Source organism: Anolis carolinensis, chromosome 2 (genome assembly GCF_035594765.1).
Source record: "Anolis carolinensis isolate JA03-04 chromosome 2, rAnoCar3.1.pri, whole genome shotgun sequence".
Classification (NCBI taxonomy): Eukaryota; Metazoa; Chordata; class Lepidosauria; order Squamata; family Dactyloidae; genus Anolis; species Anolis carolinensis.
In genome coordinates, this window is record NC_085842.1 from 163,811,279 (window position 1) to 163,830,983 (window position 19,705).

At 41.4% G+C, this 19,705-nt stretch overlaps 1 protein-coding gene and 1 long non-coding RNA gene across 7 annotated transcripts in view; one reads left to right on the top strand and one right to left on the bottom strand.

The window, feature by feature from the left end:
• The window catches only part of ankfn1 (ankyrin repeat and fibronectin type III domain containing 1), a 282,113-nt gene that overhangs the window by 174,915 nt on the left and 87,493 nt on the right, over positions 1-19,705 (top strand). For all 6 annotated transcript variants that reach the window (XM_062970996.1, XM_062970998.1, XM_062970997.1 and 3 more), the window contains 2 exons: positions 7,686-7,783; positions 9,706-9,796. In XM_062970996.1, coding sequence (XP_062827066.1) covers positions 7,686-7,783; positions 9,706-9,796 — 189 coding nt within the window. The remainder of the gene's footprint in view (positions 1-7,685; positions 7,784-9,705; positions 9,797-19,705) is intronic.
• LOC134296331 (uncharacterized) overlaps positions 7,615-19,705 on the bottom strand; it is a 37,184-nt gene continuing 25,093 nt past the window's right edge. Inside the window, exon 2 of the long non-coding RNA XR_010003036.1 lies at positions 7,615-8,270. This is a non-coding gene — a long non-coding RNA (uncharacterized LOC134296331). The remainder of the gene's footprint in view (positions 8,271-19,705) is intronic.

Consider the following 19,705-nt stretch of genomic DNA (forward strand, 5'->3'; position numbering starts at 1 on the left):
ATTTTTCAGAGTGAGTTTGCCTTTGCCTTCCTCTGAGACTGAGAGCGTGTGTCTTGTCCATGGACACTCAGTTGCATTTGTAGTTGTAGTCCAACGCTCAAGCCACTGCGCCTTGCTGGCTCTTCTGGCTCTCAGAAGAAATGCCTAGGCTTGCAATTCTTTCCTACCAGCATCTGCAGTTTCCAGTGGGTAGATCTGAAGTCGATCTGTCAAAGCTAAAAGCCACCCACCTTGCTTGCGCAGATGCCTGCGTCAGAAATCCTGTACGGCGCTCCAGCCCACTGTCAAGGGCACAGATGAAGGAAAATTTAAAAACAGAAGTATCAAGCCAAGAGAGAGCATGACAGGGAGCCAATATAAATGTGAAGACCTCAGCAGTGGGATAAAGGGATTGTTGTGACAAAAAGGAGTAATGAGAACAATCACAGCAGAAAGGGTGGGAAATAGGTATATCTCTTTGTGTGTAGCAATCAGCACAAGACCTGGAGGCTGCAGAGCAGTTTGAGTTGGAGCGGAGAATAACATTTGATTTGGAAACAGTCATTTTCAGCTTGCAGATAATGGCTGATAGAGAAACGAGAGTGCTTGGAGGGGCTGAGGTTGAGAAAGAGAAACAGCTTCCAATACCTGGATATGTGCATAAATATCTATATTTTTAAAAGCCTGACCAAAATAAGGCTTGCTAAATTAAGGATACCAGGCAGAGCCATGAGTTTTATATAACCATTGACATGGCTGTTTATTTAAAAGTCACTGCTTACCTTGGCGACTTCAGCGGCCCATGCTGCTCCCCAGCTCCAGAACTTGTGCCAGAATACAGAAATCTTAATTTAAAGTATGTAGTTAGCCCCCAATCCACACTCCTGCTGAGCCATAAAGTGAAGTGTCAGATGGAAAGCTGTGACAGCAAAAACATCCCGTGCTCTGGACAAAGCTATCCTTTTGCATGGATGGGAGACAGCTCAGCTTTGCCCCATCCTTAATTCACCTAGCAGTGCTGAGCAAGTAGATCCCACACTGAGAAACTAATACCTTCCAAGGGAATACTTAGAGCCAGATTGTGGGAAAGATAATTTTATAGATTATAGCACTGTGAAGCCACCAGCCAACATATCTACTGCTTTGTTGTTTTTAAAAAGTTACCTTTCTAAGTGCTACTCGGGGCATTTTCTTTTTCTTTTTGGAAATTGGGATTTGTGTGTGAGTGTCAGGTCTTAGCTCTCTCAAATTCCAAGAGCCTCATCTTTTACTGTTTGAGTGACTTTTCTTTGAGACATCCTGGCAAGGCATGATATTGTCATTATTATATTTGACACAGATGCAACCAGGGTTTTTTTTTGTTTTTGTTTTTGTTTATTTGTTTTTTTGGTAGGGTGGTGGCGGGCTTTCTCCCCTTTGCACCAGGCAGCCAATTCTAACTGAAGCCTATTCTTAAAATGTATTATTTGTAATCAGATCTGATTGGGACAGTACATGTGGCTCTCTTACTCCCATTTTATTCTCACAAAACTCCACAGATTAGGATAGATTGAAGGATAACAATATTACTCAGGCTGGATCTACACAGTTTCTGAATCCAGATTATCTGTTTTGAACTAGATTATATGAGTCTACACTGCCATATAATCCAGTTCAAATCAGATAATCAGGATGCAGAAACTGGATTATATGACAATGTAGATGGGGCCTTAGTGATTCCTAGCTGAATGGGAAACCCTTTGGTCTCTGTTGCCTGGTTCCAGATTTAGTCCCATTCCTGATAGGATGGAGGCCACAAAGAGAGTGGGTCTCTTTTCGTTGAATTTTGTCTTTCTGCCCAGTCTCTGCTAAAGAGTTGTGACTACCTTGTTGCCAAAATACTGGAGAATGAAGACTTGAGTAATCATCTTTATTAGGATCATTTAAATGTCTCATCTGCAGTTGCCTTTCTCCTGATGTTATGTGGGGCAGGTCAGGGTGAAAGGCAACCATCACTTCCGATTTCACACCTAGTGGCTAGTACAAGAGTGTATCTTTGTATCTAGGAATTTTTGGAAAATGGGTCCCTGACTCCCCCAGATTGCCCTCCCCTGTTCTGTAAGACAGTAAAATAAAATACCATCTAGTAAGTAAAGGAGACTGCTTAGCCTGGGAATACAAGGGAACCTGCTCTACTGACCCCAAAGTCAACAATGAGGGTAGGCTCTGACTTTGCATGAAAAAGACAAGCCCTCTTAGAATGAAATGCACACAATCTCTTTGTGAGAAAGGAACCCCAGGCACATATACACTGTAGAATTAATGCAGCTTGAAATCCCTCTAACTGCCATGGCTCAGTGTTAAGAAAATGTAGGATTTGTCGTTTGATAAAGCACCACCACCCTTTGGCAGAGAAGGCTAAAAATTAGATTTGTGCATTTCAGATGAACCACAATCCGTTTCTGCTTGCCAGGTACCAGCAGACCCCTATATCCATCTTGTGAACGTCCCAAAAACAGATGTGCAGCTGGATGGAGTTTTCGGACTGCAGTAAAAAAATACAGCTAGATCGGCCCATTGGAGGCAATTGGGGTGGGGGACTCCCCAGGTTCTCCTTCCCTTCATTTTAGGCAATGGCATCATTTGTTCTTATATCATTTATTAAGACCTGGATTAAAAAGGACAAGAGTTAAGATACCACTCTTTCTGCGATCCTTTTCCTTTGGTTTGTAGAGGAGACCTGGGTTTAATGCTTTGTTAAAGCTGTTTCTACTTTCTACTCTAGAGGAAACAGGTGACAGCATGTGCTCTCACTCCCTGCACACAGCTTTCCATTAGGGCATTTTAAGAAGGCTTCCCATTTCCCACTGGAGCGATGACTTGGAGCTATCCTACCCTGGTGGGCTTCCTTTAAAAAGCCCCCTCTTTTCTCTTGATACTACAACCCTGCCTGCCTTTTCCCCACTCACACCTTTCTGCTTCGTGTTTAATACATCCTTAAAGCTGTTTCCACTTTCGACTCTAGAGGAGAGGAAAATATGTGGTAGTAATTTTCTGAGAATGAGGCTTTTCTTTTTCTTTGCTGGGGTGACCAATAATAATAGTAATAATAATAATAGTCTTTTAGAAGTATTTTCTGAAGGAGAGGAGGGGAGGAGAGAAAGAAGCTTAAAGGGTGGCTCTCCAAGCCCCCAAACGCATGTGCACCCCATCCACCTTTCCCACACATTCGCAACTCCCAGTCAGTCCCACTAAATAAAAAATTCAAAAAGATTCAAGAGAGAGACCAAGCCAGAAGCCAAGCCAAAAATACACTGAAGCCAGGACACAACTGTGATGCTGAATAGGGGAGGAGGAGCCATGATCAGCTACAGACGGGAAAACGTGATGGCTGGGCTCTTGCTGTTATGGCCACTTGGTAGAGTCAAAGAAGACAGTTTGGCAAAGTAAAACGACTAAAACAGATCTATGCACAAGTCTACAATTTTTTTTTGTAAAATGACATTTCCCATGAATCCATGGCAATTCAAGTGATATCAAGCTGCATTAATTCTACAGTGTTACACGTCCGTGTTTCCAGCCAATAGACAGCTGCATGTGTGATTGACATTTAAGGAAGCCATTAGATTGGTTGGTGGGCACTTGCTCATGATTACTTTTAGGGATCTGAGAGCATTCTAGAGTTCTTCTATCTGTACATTTCTTCTAATAGCTTTACACTTATGATTGCTATGGAAATGAATAAAGATTTATAGAGCCACTCCTCTTCCAACATCTTGAACACAGACAGCTAACTAAAACACACTAGAATATACCTGGTACTGAGCTTTGATGGTGCCACTTAGATGACAGGTTTTGCGAGACCCTTTCCCTTTTCAGCAAATAAACCCCACCATTAGAGTTCCTTTGTGCTTTCATTTATGCACAAGGACAAATAATGGGCCCAAAATTGTAGTCCATTTTGACTTCTGACAAGATTACACATTCCTTACGTTTGACATTAAATAAGCAAGGATGGTCTTCTCCAATTTATGTTGGCACTGTAATGGAACTTGTCTGTTTTAGCAGCTTGTATACCCAGCTTTAGTTCTAAGTGATTTAATGTAGCAGAAGTTATAAAGCCCAGAAAATTGTGGTTTACAATGGAAAATGTGACAGGCCATCAAGTATAATGACACTTACAGGCATGCTATAATGAAAGGCGGCTACACTCAGACGAGAGAACCTCTACAAGATGTTGCATTAACAGCCTCTAAATTTTCATTGTGGTGGCTGGAGATAGTACTGTGACTCTCAATAAAGTCTGTGTTGCTTCTGTTGTTAAACCCTCAGGGAATGCAAATTTAATGGACAAAAGTTAAAGTTTCTTTGACTTGGAAGTGCTGCTTCTCAAATTATGTTTCAAAGGCAGGGCGTGCTTTCAGAAGTTGGATCCATCCCAAAAGACCCATGGAAAACATAGTTTGAATATATATGTCATTCTTGGCTAGCTTCAGGGTAGAATCCTAATGTAATTGGATATCTCCCCACCACTGGGCATGGCGAAAATAAATAAGTCATACCAGGAGCTCGTCTACACTGGCCTGTTTATTGGATTTTAAGTATCCCCACAACATTCTGTCACTTCTGGCAGGTATTGCAGAGTAAATTAAGCAAACCAGGTTAACATACTTTAGCCCCATGCTAAAAGAAGTCGGGGGTGGCTATAGAATTTGGCTGAAACTCCAAAACAACCCTATGATTTCAGTGCAGCGTGGACAGCAAGACTGGCTCCTGTCTGGACTTGTCCACTGTCCACATGAGCCACAGTTGCCCTTGAGCTCACGTTGTTGCCGTCACCACTGCCAAATGAGCTCCTGACCATCATGGGCACCCCTTCCTTCCTAATCATGCAGATTTATTTATTTACAGTATTTATATTCCACCCTTCTCACTCTAAAAGGAACACAGGGCAGATCACAGTGTACATCTACCTGGCAAACATTCAATGCCATTAGACATATGACACTCACAGACAAAGACACAGAGACTATTTAACATTTCCAACTTCTGGCTGAATTCTGGCCACAGGGGGAGCTGCTGCTTCATCATCCACTGTGACACCGAGTCCTTGATGGAGTACTTCCTCATCTTCCGCACGCATGCTGCTGGACGGTTTTATGGTGTCCTAAATTAGTTAAATTACCCTCCCCCACATAAGTGGCCTCTAAACTTTCCTATTTGACAGATGAAACTGTCTTTTCAGGTTGCTTAAGTAAACAACGAGCTAGGCTATTTAATGATCGGGCACTCAACCCAACCTGGCCCTTCTGATGGCCAGGAGCTCTCAGGGAGCTCTCAATGGCAACAGCAACATGGAAAGAAGGTCCCTCTTCTGTGGAACCAACGTAGTCTCAATCCAGTTGGCCCTACTGGACTTTGACACACCACTGCCATCAGTTCAGGATAGTGTGTGTGGCCACCTCCAGGTTCAGTTTGGAGCATTTCTGCCCCAGAGTAACCACCAGTGCAGACGATATCCATCTGAAGGTAACAATGACCACAGTCGCTGGGAGCTGGATCCTTCTTGCTTAGGGTGCTTCCAAATGAAACTTTCAATGTGTAGTTGTGCTGCCATGTTTTTGGAAGTTCATGGGCTATTAACAGCACATCCATGTTTTCTCATTGTTTTGTCAACCCTTTTTTCTTGGTAAAGAAAGTCTGGTAATTTTAAAAGATGTAATAGCTGCAGGACATATTTGAATTGTGATTAGCAAGAATCCTCTTTCTGGGGGGTCTCCTGAGACAGATTAACACAATCTGTCTAGTCCATTATTCTCTGCAGACAAGAACTGTTGGATAGATGAGAAGCAAGTTAAGGAAGAGGCTTCTTGATGGTGCCCCTAAACTGTCAAACTGCTTTACTATTCACCTGTTGCCTTCATTAAGACACGTGGCCTTATGTTAAAATGACAGGGTTTAAAGCAGTGGTTCTTAACTTGTGGGTCCCCAGATGTTTTGGCCTTCAACTCCTAGAAAACCTAACAGATGGTAAACTGGCTGCCATTTCTGGGAGTTGTAGGGATCTACAGGTTGAGAACCACTGGTTTAAGGAGTCACCCAATGGTTCTTGAGCATACCAAGTGAAGATAGCATCCCTATTCAAAGGGTGCGCTGTTGCCTTGTAGTTATTTGGTATCCCAAGTGTCCCAAAAAAGCTCTTAAATAACTTTTTTTTTGTATTATAACTTTCCAAATCCTTCTCATAAAATGTCTAATGGTAATACTTTTCTAAGAGTTACAAAATAGAAAAGTAAAAATTACAAGCTTAGAACAGAGGGATATCACGAGGCAAATAATGAAGCTAAATCAGGTCAGAGTTTGGGAAACGTACAGTTTTTGAACTACAGCTGACAGATTTTTTGCTCACCATGGATAAAGTGTTTTGTTTTTTATTAAGAAGGAATTACATGGTAAAGAATGACATGGAACCCTTGAAAAATAGTGTATTGTATTTTTCCATTGCCAAAATTGTATCAAAAGGTGGGAGTGCCTACAGAAAAGTAGAGTGGGGCCCTGGGAAGAAAGGAAAGAAATGATAAGATTAACGGTGTTTTTTTATTGAACACTTAACAAATTAAACTGTTGATTTCAACTGGTCAAATTTTCAACATAATTATTACCGTATATATTCGAGTATAAGCCGACCTGAATATAAGCCGAGGCACCTAATTTTACTGATTAATGAATATATATTTTTCTTCTTCCTGACTTGCAAGGGCATCTTTCCCTTTTCAAAACATTCCCTTGATTAAAAGCAGGGGAGGCTTTGCAAAAGAAAACACACTGATAAAGGAGGGTAAGAGAGAAATATATTATATATTGCAAGCAATAGCCTGCAGGCTCTATTGCCGGCCTTGACCTTGACCCCATTATAAGCCAAGGGAGGCATTTTCAGCTTAAAAAAAGGGCTGAAAAACTTGGCTTATCTTCCAGTATATACTGTACCTCTGTCTTAGTTCATTGTAAATTTCTGTGCATGGAGATGGAGATCAACAACCTCATCAGATGGGGCATATGCCAGTTCCTGTGAAATTTTGCAAGGAAGCCTGGTGGCTCCCATCCCATGACGTCAAACTACTTCCAGTGGGGTTCCATCACAAAACTGCAGAGGAACTGGCATATGCTGCCACGATGGTAACACAAAAGTTTCCCCCTGTTGCATTGGGATCAATAGGGGGAAGCCAGGCAGTAGATGACATAGGATGAGGTAGGAGAGAAGCAGGGCAATTCCCCCTGCCCCCGCCAGGCACCATCTGATTCTCACGATCTATGGTGATTCTGGTGGCACATTTGATGAAGTTGGTGGTGTGAAAATCAATTTACATTAAAGTAGTCAAATTAACCTGTTTTATTGGGTTGCTGAGAACTGTGAATCCCATTCAAAGTCACCTCCTAAGTATGGATGCTCTTTGCTGGTTTGTAGCTGGGAATTGCTCCTTCAGCTGTCTTTGCTTGCCAAGTTCCCTTTCTTTTATACCTTTCTGTTTGCTAGAGTAAATTGGTTAAATAAGAGCAAATGTTTACTTGGCCTAACCTGTATGCCAAAGCCTTCTTGAACACTTCTTTTATTGATATGCAGAAATGAGAGGAACAAGGTCGGGGCGAATGACTCTGTGAAATGCAAATGTTTCTTTATTGGATGCTGATACCTGAATTACCTTCCCACTGTTTATTTTGTTTTCTAGTGGAATGGAGCTGTTCAGAAGACTTTTCTCCTCTGACTGGGGAAATCATCATGGATAATCTTCAGTCTTTGAGGTGCATTATCACCGGCCTCACAATGGTAAATGGCAAAGTCATTAATTTCGATTGCCTGCTCCCCAAACACTTGCAGAACATCTGCCTTTGAACTTCGCTTTCTGGAGGAGAGTGGAGTGCTCTTCCTGCAGCAAGAACTGCCAGTCATTAAACACATTATGTCTGGTATTCAGCATTTAAAACCACAAAGTAATAGGCAGGCAGCACAGGATGTTAGTGCAAGAGATCAGAAAAATCATGGAGTGAAAGCTATGACACTATGGCTCGTGAGCTATTCTCAGCATAGAGCAAAGGCTTTTGGGGAGATCCAACTCTTGACTTCTGGGGTGCACATGCAGCTGATCCAGAATAGCTGATTTAGACTGGCCCTGGGGGTTAAGGCCAGGAAGAAGCTTTCAAAACCACAGGAGCTGGCCTTGAACTACTTCCAGAATCTGCAGTATTCATGGCTCAACAGCCACTGAAGAATGGGGTTCTTTTCCCATTTACCTGCCAAGATGTGCACCTGTGCTCTGGAGGCATACAAGGTGGGGGGGGGGGAGAGAAAGTGACAATTAGAAACACACAAAAATTAAACCTAATTACTCATAAGCCACTTCAAAACATTAATCCATAACAGTTAAAAGCACTTCCATGTTAAAACTTTCATAGGAGGAAAGATCAGAAAGCAGCCCTGATGGTTATGAGGCATACTGACCCCATCAAACTCAATTCTTACATTTAGAAAATACTAAATGCAAGAATGTGCGCTTTGACTCATCACACCATGGAAGGCTGGTTCCTCCCAATCTGTTCAAATGCCTTTCTACATCACATTATTATTATTATTATTATTATTATTATTATTATTATTATTATTATTATTATTATTATCATCATCATCATTATCATATTGTGCAGTAATGTAGCCTGGAAATCTGCCATTCTCACAAGATTTTAGTTGATGGAATGCATACTGATTTTACAATCACATGTGAAAACAGTGCCTCAGAACCATATTAAATTTTAAAAAAACATGAACAGAATCCTGTGTGCAATAAAAGACAGTTTTGAGACAGATTCAAATGTATTACTGATGGAATGGCACAAACATCATGTGATAGGATCCATTAGGAATGTGTTCAAAGAGTCTTAGAAATAGAGTAAAACACAACATGATAAAGTCCTAAATCAGCCCCTGGTTTGAGTTCAGCCTCAGAACCTAAAGCCTGTTCCAAACATGTCAATGTAATAATCCGCACAGCAAAATGGGTTTCTGCCAAATTGCTTCCAATGCCATTTCACCGTGCTGGGCATGAATCCCCATCCAAGTGCCTAACTGACGTCAGAATGGAGTGCCCACATGATCAACAAGAAGGAGAGGGTCTGTCTTTTCCTGTCATTTTCCTCCTTCCCTTTCTCCCTTCCTTCATTTGTCTTCACAATCTCCACCCATATTTGATTCTCCTGGCTATTACCTTTAGTGCAGTGGTTCTGAACCTGGGGTCCCCAGATGTTTTTGGTCTACAACTCCCAGAAATCCCGGCCAGTTTACCAGCTGTTAGGATTTCTGGGAGTTGAAGGCCAAAAACATCTGGGGACCCCAGGTTGAGAACCACTGCTTTAGTGGCTATCGCAACCTGGGGTTGGACTGAATGGCCCTTGTGGTTTCTTCCAATTCTGTGATTCTATGATCTTCGCAACGTTAGGATCTGGGATCATCACAAATGGTCATAAGACAATGGCACCATCCACACTTGGTTCAATGGCATTGGTGATGTTGGTTTCAAAGTAATTTTTAGAATCGGTAAGAAGCTGATGGAGCCCTAATATAAGCAAGTTGAAAGAAAAATACTTGGGATCATTAAGTTCATGTCATTGTCATGTGACTTTGGAGCATTCACATAGAACATGTTCATAATCGAGTGTTTTCTTTCTTGTGTCCCCCCCCCCTTTCTTTAATTCCAGGGCCAAAGCTATTACGTCAGAGTTTACGCTTATAACATGAAAGGCTGGGGACACCCTCAGACTTCAACGCCCACCTGCGCTTCTCCTTCTAGTAGGTTAAGAGCTTTCATCTCATTCAAAATTGATTGGCAATGTTATTTGACCCAACAGTCTCTCTCTTTTAGTCTCTTTTTCCTTTAAACTGAGTTATCAAGATGCCTAGTTTAATTGAAATGAAATAAAATAATGCTAACAGTAAGAAATGAAATGTTTAAAAGTGAATGCCTCTTTAGGGGATCTGGTTATTGAATCAGCATGTGCCAACTTTCTCATCTTTCAGGCATTCCTTGTAAGATTTTTTATTCCTATGTATACAGAGAGAAACCGATGCACATGGCACCTTGTACACTACCATAGCTTAAAATAAACATTAAACTGCTATAAGAACATACAAAATATGAGGAATTACGAGTAATAGAGAGGGAATATTAAGAAGAAAAGCAAGAAGAACTGAAAATGTACATTTGCATGCTTCATGTTTCTTGACTGTAAGAATAATGGGTTACCAAAAGGATTACAAATGGATAGGTTTAGTTCAAATGATCATATCTGGGATATGAGAAATGCCCAGGGTTGTTTTAATGCAATCTAGGAGCATATCAAAAGACTCCCTACAGCGGTTGAATAGTGAGTTCACTTCATTTTAGACACATAGACAAGGCCTCAGTTACCTGTGATTATGACAGTCTGGAGCAGTTCAAAATAAGGATTTGGGATGAAATAATTTTTACATATTTGCAACCCATCCATCAAATAATATTTAAAGTGTCTCAGCCAGTACCGGAAAATATTACAATGCCTTCTTTTGTACTAATGAAATATTTTTTTAAAAGATTTTGCACAGGCAATCATTCTTTGTTATTGTGACATAATAACATCCTCTTGTTAGTCATTTTTCATGTAACACAATTCGCTGCTAAAACTGACACCTCCTACGCTGCCTCCCTTTATACCATGGACTAATTGGTTCATTTTATTTTATTATTTGCCATTTTGATTCGGATATTAGAACAGTTTAATCAACTTGCAAGGCAAATGAGCTTAAAGCAAAGGAATTGCATTGACACCTGATAGCTAAAAAGCCCTGTTTTCTCATAAATATTCCCAGACTGACTCTGTTTGCATATATTAAATGCCTTTCCAATGTGTCAGAGAGGGGAAATGCAGCATAGCTTTGAGCCCAACTGTGAAGGCATCTACACTGTAGAATTAATACAGTTTGATAGCACTTTAATTGTCAATGCTATGGAATTCTGGGAGCTGCAATTTTACACGGAGTTGTAGTTTTTCCTGGCCAAAGAGTACTGATGCCTCACCAAACAACCCATGATTCCATAGCATTGAGCAATGGTAATTAAAGGGCTGCCAAGCTACATTTATTCTACAGTGTAGATGCACTCCCTGTCCCAGGTTTCTCTCCGAGGCCCATTCTACACTGCCATATGAAATCCAGATTATCTGCTTTGAACTGGATTATATGACAGTACAGACTCAGATAATCCAGTTCAAAGCAGATAATGTGAATTATCTTCTTTGATTATCTGGGTTATATGGCAGTGAAGAAGGGGATGAGATAATCTTTAAGGAGCTTTCTCTGCTCCATTCCTTTCAAAACCTTTCTATCTGACAATGTGGATAGATCCTCATTTGGTCTCTGCATAATTGGCAGTAAATTTGACATTGAATCAGGGAAGCTCTGTTTCATTTAATAGGTATGATGGAGGAAACCAGTTAATATATATTTTCCCCCTCCCACCTAAGCTGCTGATAATTATCTTTCGAGATAAAAAGTACTGAGACTGAAATTTTCAAGCACCATGTATAGCTCTTTGGGATAGGACCTTTCCTGGTTCTGTCCTCTACAGCAGTGGTTCTCAACCTGTGGGTCCCCAGGTGTTTTGGCCTACAACTTCCAGGAATCCCAGCAGTTTACCAGCTGTTAGGATTTCTGAGAGCTGAAGGGCAAAACATCTGGGGACCCACAGATTGAGAACCACTGTTCTACAGCCTCATCACAGCAGAGCATGGATCCACTTTAAATCCAGTTTCTGCCTCCTGCAGAATTCTGGGATTTGTAGTTTAGTGAGGCCCATGACCTGTCTGGCTAAGCAGATTAAAGGCCCCTCCCCGAAACTACAAGCCCCAGAATTCTGCAGGAGGTAGAAAATGGATTTAAAGTGGCTCCATGCTCTAGTGCAGCGGTTCTCAACTTTTGAGTCCCCAAGTGTTTTGGCCCACAACTCCCAGAAATCCCAGCCAGTTTACCAGCTGTTAGGATTTCTGGGAGTTGAAGGCCAAAACATTTGGGGAACCACAGATTAAGGACCACTGCTCTAGTGTGATATATCAGCCCAAGAAAAGGATCCACAGGTCACACCAAGTGTATAGAAATTTATTTCTGAAATATGTAAAATAAGACACTGCCGTCTGTATGTTTAGTTATGTGTGGAATAGCATTTTCAAATGCATGTCCTTGAGACTGGAATTTAACAAAGGATTGACGCATTCTGCTGTCAGTGGCACATCAGTACATTTCTTGAATCTATCCATTCTAAAAGTGTATGATTTGGCCTGATGTTGAGAGCTAAATTAACACTTTTGAAAAGGAGACAAATGAAGGAGAAGCAGTAGCGTATCAAAAGTAGCTAGTTAATGTTTTTGGTTTTTTTTTCCCATGAGAAGTTCATACTGTTTTCTGTTTCCTTCTCCCTCTTTACTGAGTGGACTGCTAGTTCAAGCCCGCTGTCTGTTATTGCTGTCACTCCAAGTGGCATTGGCAAAACAAGCCACTGACCTTCCATGTTTGTTTCTCACGATGTCTGTACTCAGCAGGACCCAGCACTTTTGACTGGTCCCTCCTTGGACACTTCAGGGAAATAATAGCTTCCTGGGAGAGAATCTGATTGGCAGGTCTTGCCAGGTTCAGGGATCATCACTGGAAGGTGAATGGTTTGTTTACAGCAGGAATTATCAACCTGCAGTTCATCATAATTCTCCAGGGACACCAACTCATTTTGACATGTGAACAAGGCGATATTGGAGTTTGTTCAGTTATTCAAGGTTTATAGGTGTTTGTAATGTTTCGGATATATGAAATAATATGTATCCTCTACCTGAGGACTCTAAAGTAATAGTGTTATAGCGTTTTTAAGGACCCTTCTACACTGCCCTATATCCCAGGATCTGATCCCAGATTATCTGCTTTGATCATATAAGTCTACACTGAGAGATAATGTGGGATAAGCAGATAATCTGGGATCAGATCCTAGGATATAGAGCAGTGTAGATCCAGCCTAAAAGGCATCAGGCATACAACAGAATTCTAAGCACATAGTGGTATGACCCACTGTGTCCAATAGATGTTACTGTTCCATCCCCCAGAGGTTTGATTTGCATTGTTCCATAGTTGTAGGAAATAGCACCCTAGTAGTTAATTATTAACAGAGGTTTGCAACCAGCCTGCAGGCCTTTGCTGCTTTTAGCTTGCAAAAGTATCCTTTTGTTCTTGAGACCGCCCCTTTTCCTGGGGATACAAAATCTCCATTTTGAGAAGTCTTTTCTGCCTTTTCACTGAAGAGAAAAGAACTCAGATGTGCTTGTGTGGTCAAGCCAGGCCAGCTCAAACAAGCCATCGTAAGTACTAGCCTCTGCCTTTAAAACTGGTGCTAAGTTTGGATCGGGAAAGACCTGCTCTTTCTTAAAATAGTAACTCAGCACTGGGGCAGAAAGTATCCCAGGATTTTCCTGCCATTGGAAGAAGCTCTAACCACTTCGTCTCCAAGTTAATCTTGAGTGTAGATAGGGAAAGACCAGCTCTTTCTAATATAGCAACTCAGGGTTAGGGTAAAGAGCATCTCAGGATCTCTTCATCTTTGGAAGAAGTTGACCCAGCAGCTAAAAGGAAAACCAAAAAGGAACACCTGCATGATTTTATAAGCTGACTGTTTGTATTTGTAACCTCAACAACTTGTGCCAAGCCTGTTAAGAACTTTCAAAAAATAAAACCTTTGTTTGATGTTCGTTTTGGAGTGGTCTTAGTTGCTGGGACTCCTGAGTTTCAAAGTAAGGCCCCCTGTAGTTCACCCGGCAAAGAAAGAAGCACATCTTAATTTACTACAGGTGTCTGGGTGTGACGGCACAGTTACTCCCCTGTAAATATGTGTACAAATACCACCCAAGACATCCCTGACACAGTCTTACTTTTCATTAGACATGGAAAGGATTACTATTCATTATCTATCAATAGAGCACCCGGTGGCGCAATGGGTTATGCCCTTGTGCTTCCAGGACTGCTGACTGACAGGTCGGCGGTTTGAATCCGGGGAGAGTAGGTGAGCTCCCATTGTCATCTCCAGCTCCCCATGTGGGGACATGAGAGAAGCCTCCCACAATGATGTTAAAACATCAAAACATCGGTGCATAACCTGTCTGCAACATCCTTGCAGACAGCCAATTTTCTCATACCAGAAGCTACTTGCAATTTCTCAAGTCGCTCCTGACACGAAAAAAAATCTATCTATTACAGCAAACAGGCATATTTTCTCTAATTGAAAAAACTTCAATTATTTCAGAATAATTTTTGAGATGTTGGATTATAACTAATTTATTAGGCATTGAATCTCAATATTACAGGCTAATAAATTTATGGAAAAAAGGTTTTGACATTTGTGGAATTAAGAAGTTCCAGCACTATACTGTTTGCATTCTTCTTCAAGGCTTAATTGCCCTGTTTTCCTATGAGTTATCATCATCACTTTCTGCTTTTCATAAAAAAGGGCATACTTGTCTAAAACCTTCTATAAGTCTTCAGAACTTGCAACGCTTCAAATAGATAAAGAATGTAGGTCCTTAACCAGAGATTCTGCCAAATGAAAAGAGTAGCATGAATTCAGCTGAATAATTTCAAACTTCCCCAAAATCTGAACCAATCACTATGAGTCATGGATGCTTCCTTGATGTCACATAGGCAAATTCCTTCTGTACGATACCAATATTTCACTTGACATAGAATGTATTTTTGCATATGAGATTTTCCAGAGCCATTGAGACATTCCAAAAATCAGAAAGTTCAAAATGAGAATTACTCTCTGTAATCCAAGACAGATTTTTGGGATGGAAGCTAAAAGGATAGTAAACAATTCATCCTCTGAACCTAAAAGCCAAGAAACTATATTCCAGAACAAATCTTAACAGACTTTGTCTGTGTTCGGCTGTATTTTGGGGGAATACATGGTGGCAGTGGTTATCTTCTGCCTTCCCTTCATATAATACAATACTTTGCATGTTTATTCAGAGAACGCAGTCTCAATAGAACCAAATGTAGGGTGTATTTTTTGTGAGTTTAGATAAGTTTTTATTTTTATACGCTTACATTTTAAAATACTCTGGAATATTGAAGAATAAATCAAAAATAGCTTATCTATGTGAGTTTTGTAATACTTCCATAGCATAATTCCAGATATGTTAATTCATAAGTAAGCTTCACTCTGTTAATGGGACTTATTGCCTATGCCTCCGATGATGATGATGATGATGATGATGATGATGATGATGATGATGATGATGATAATAATAATAATAGTATAATTTTATTTCTTACCCATCTTTCCTTATGACATTTGTATACTGTATATGAGTATTTAATGAAATGATTGATAACAAGTATTTATGTGAAACACAAATCATACCTTTTGAGATAACAGATAGATATATAAATAGATAGAGTCCCAGTTTAGGTGTTTTGACTTCTAACAAGCATTCTGGCCCGATTTACTCTTGGGTCTATTTATTTGTCTTCCTAGCAGTCCAAGAAGGAGCCCCAGTGGCAAAGTGCGTTAAAGCACTGAGCTGCAGACCGAAAGGTCCCAGATTCAAGCCCTGGGAGCGACGGGAGCGACCGCTGTTAGCTCCAGCTCCTGCCAACCTAGCAGTTCGAAAACATGCAAATGTGAATAGATCAATAGGTACCACTCCGGCGGGAAGGTAACAGCGCTCCATGCAGTCATGCCCCATGACCTTGGAGGTGTCTACGGACAACGCCGGCTCTTCGGCTTAGAAATGGAGATGAGCACCAACCCCCAGAGTCAGACATGACTGGACTTAACGTCAGGGGAAAACCTTTACCTTTACCTTAGCAGTCCAAGGTATTCATAGAATTCTTCACCAGGACCACAATTAAAATGAGCTGATCCCCTTTCTGCTGGGTTTCTTCACTGCCCAGTCGGTATGAGCACACACATAAACTGGAAATACTACAGTATAGATTATTCTGACTTTGGTATTTAGATATATCTGTATACTTGTGCTTGTTGAGTTCTTGCATAGTTATCTTTCCACATCTAAGGACTTACAAAAATTACTGATTCTAGCACACGTCACCCACACAGCCAGCAGAGTGCCTGCTGGATCTCATTACATAACACGCATCTACTTCCGCCAGGACTCTGTGCTGGATGAGTGGGCGAAGTGTACTAGGAGGGAGAAATCTGAACAAGGAAGCCTACCCATGTTCAGACTGGAAATCATGGGGACAACGCGGGAGCAGACCAGAAAGGTATGCTTTCCACCATGTGATGGGAAAGCGAGTGGTGTGGTGATGCGGAATGCTAGACGATAGATTTGCCCCACTGCCCTATGGGTCCCCCGCTATCCCCTGCATCAAGAGCCTCCTTGTGATGAGGGCCTTAATCTTCTGTTTTCGTGACTGCATTCACTATTTTGGTACATGACTGAGCCAAGACTTAGAGAACCATTGCTTTCTGAAACTATTTTCTATTCAAATGGGTGGAATTTTATACCATTTCATATCAACTGGAAAGAAAAGTTAAAATATTGAGTACCTTGTCTTTGCTAGAATATAAGATAACCATGTCCCATGAGCTAGTAATTAGTCTTCATGTCACTTTTATCACCAAAGGAAGCTGGAAATGACTTTACAGCATTCCCAAGCCACCAACGTAAATTATAATGCTGCTGATCTCATGGTGCTGATACCTGCCAGGGATCATTCACTTGCCAGCACCTGGCTGCCGCCAAGTGCATGACGGAGAAGCATTACCTGGTGCTTAGAGCTACATGTTGCTGACTGGTGCAGAAAACTCGTCATGTCTAGCTTCCTCTGAGCTCTAAAGATAGCACTGAGACAAGCTTTATTGTGGCAAATATGCTGAAGTGCTAAATTACTACTATGCACATTTGTCAGATTTTTTTCTTCAGATAATCAAATATGGTATTTTAAAATGCAGTCCTATGTTTCTCTACTCGGAAATAAACCCACTAAGTTCAATGGGATGCCCTCCCAAATATGTGTTGGATTCTAGCCTTAGTTACTTCAAGGATAACAATTTCCAGAACTTGGAGAAGTGCAAAAATTGTGTTATTTAAAACATAACCCCATGCTTAGGCTCCCGTGCTCCCATGAATCTTTTCATACCATATTTTAATCCATCTCCCATTCAAAACAGCTACCTTTTCTTTGAAACCCTCTCAATTTTGTAATAGCTTCCCTGTGCTTAAATTTTAAGATTTTTCATCCAGATTTAGGTCTGGATCAAATCCATGTTTTACATAACTCTGAATGGATGGTATATGTAAAGGCTGAATAGCGGCGGTATCATCCCCTGAATCGCTTGGTAGTAAACGGCAGAGGTGTGGGGAAAGGGGCTCTTTATTTCCCTGGAATGTCAAAGCTTTCCAGTGGAACATTGGCTCGTGAGCTTGCAATGTAAACTAACACTGCATGCTCCGTTTGCAAACAGCCAACCAATTGGTGGCTCTGAATACATTCACATAACCCTGTGCCAGCAATGCAGAGCCAATCTGCCTGGCTTTCAGATGAATCTATCAATAGGCAAACATGCTGGCAGCGTGCTTTTTATTTACAGAGCTGTGGTGGGTTGTTAACTGTATTCTTTTAAATTAAAAGAAGTGTAGAAAAAAAATAGAGGCAAGAGGAGTCAAGAAAAGGGCCCTAAATCTCTGACCAACAATTCCATACTGATCGAAAATATGGATAGTATTTGAGTTGGAAATGGGGGCTTGTCTGAGCGATTGTTAAATTCAAGGGTTAGATAGCAGTCTCTAAGACTTCACTTGCCAATATGGCATCAAATGTAGTCTGGTGCATTGTTAAAGGCATGGATCCCTTACACCCTATGCAATTATAGTGCTATGAATCCAGTTGAATTGCTATGATAGCCTCTTATGGAATCATGGGGGATAGGTTAGTGTAGTGTAAAATAATTCAAATCCCTTTGAATTCGAATCTTTCTTCTACTTGAAAGCTCACTAGGAATTCAACAGTCCATAGGCTGTTATTTTAGTGACAGTTTTTAATTGTATTTCTGTATTCCTCTTCACCCCTCTTCACCCCTAGTTCAGGCTTCGAGATCGGCAGGGGCGGCCTTACTCTTGGTCCCAACACTGTCTCAAGCGGGGACAAGAGAAAGGACCTTCTCTGGGGTGGCTCCCCAGTTCTGGAATACACTCCCAAAAGAGTTTAAGTTAGCCCTCATCCTTCAATCCTTCCGATCCAACCTAAAAACATGGATTTTTAAACAGGCTTTTGACCTCTAGTAGACTGTAATGGGCCCCTATGAGGTTGACACTCTGGCACTTTAGTTTTGAATTGATGGCAGTTAGTTTTATCTACAGATGTCCTGCATTTTTAAAATTGAGCTGTTTTACTTTATGGTATATGAGTTGATAGTGGTTGTTGTTATAATTTTATGCGATATTGTTTTAGACTTATGTACCGTTTTATGTTATACAGTAGAGTTCCGGTTATCCGGCTTCCGGTTATCCGACACTCCGTAATTATCCGACGCGCTGCCAGGGGCTTGGTGGCGCATTGTATTCTCCTTGCCGCCGCCGCACTCATGGCTGCCTCTGCCGCTGCATCTGCCTCCCCCTCCTCCATGTCTCCTCCTGGAGCAGCCCGAGGAAGGGAGCACTGCTGAGCTGGAGGGAGCTCGAGAGAGGGAGAGGGAGGAGGACGTTTCTCTCCCTCTTCCTTGGGCTGCCCCAGGAGGATGCGAAGGAGGCGGCAGAGGAGGGGGAGGCAGATGCAGTGGCAGAGGCAGCCATGGAAGGTAAGGGCCCGGGCCTTTGGAGAATCTTGGACCGTGTTGCTAAACAGCAACAGGCCCCAGGTTTTCCTCAGCCTGGCCCTTCCCGGAGGGAAGGGCCTGGCCTTCGGAGAACCCGGAGCGTGTGGCTAGGCCCCTAAACCGGGCCTCCCTATTATCCAACAGATCCGGTTATCCGACATTCGGCCCGCCCATTTAAGTCAGATAACCAGAACTCTACTGTATGTTGCACCCTGGAGTGCCTTGTAAGTCTCTCCGAATCCTTTCAGGGAGATGGTGGCAGAATATAATTAAATTTTATTTATTATTATTTATCTTTCCCATTCCATTGGTTGCATTAGTAGAGCATTCCCTAATGGATGTCTGAGATGTGTCTAGTCCAGCAACACAATTTTTAAAGCTGGACTGAATATTATCTAACATACCATCCAAGGAGGTTCCCCACATTGCTGCGTGAACTCTACACAAGAAATGGCATTCTTGGTGGTATCTGCACTACTCAGTTTGAAACCAGTTTAACTGTCATTTCTTAGGATTATTATTATTATTATTATTATTATTATTATTATTATTATTATTATTATTTTATTTTTGTACCCCACCCCATCTCCCCAAAGGGACTCGGGGCAGGTTACATGGGGCCAAGGCCAGGATAAACAAACAATGTAAAAACACAACAATAAAAGAAATCAATTAACAATAAAATAGATCATAAACCTAATAAGATCACATAAAATAGATATACTTTAGGATGGATCTATACAGTAGAATTAATTAAGTTTGACACCACTTTAACTGACATGGCTCCAGGTTATGGAATGCTGAGATTTGTAATTTTACAAGGCCTTTAGTCCTCTCTATCAATGACTGCTGGT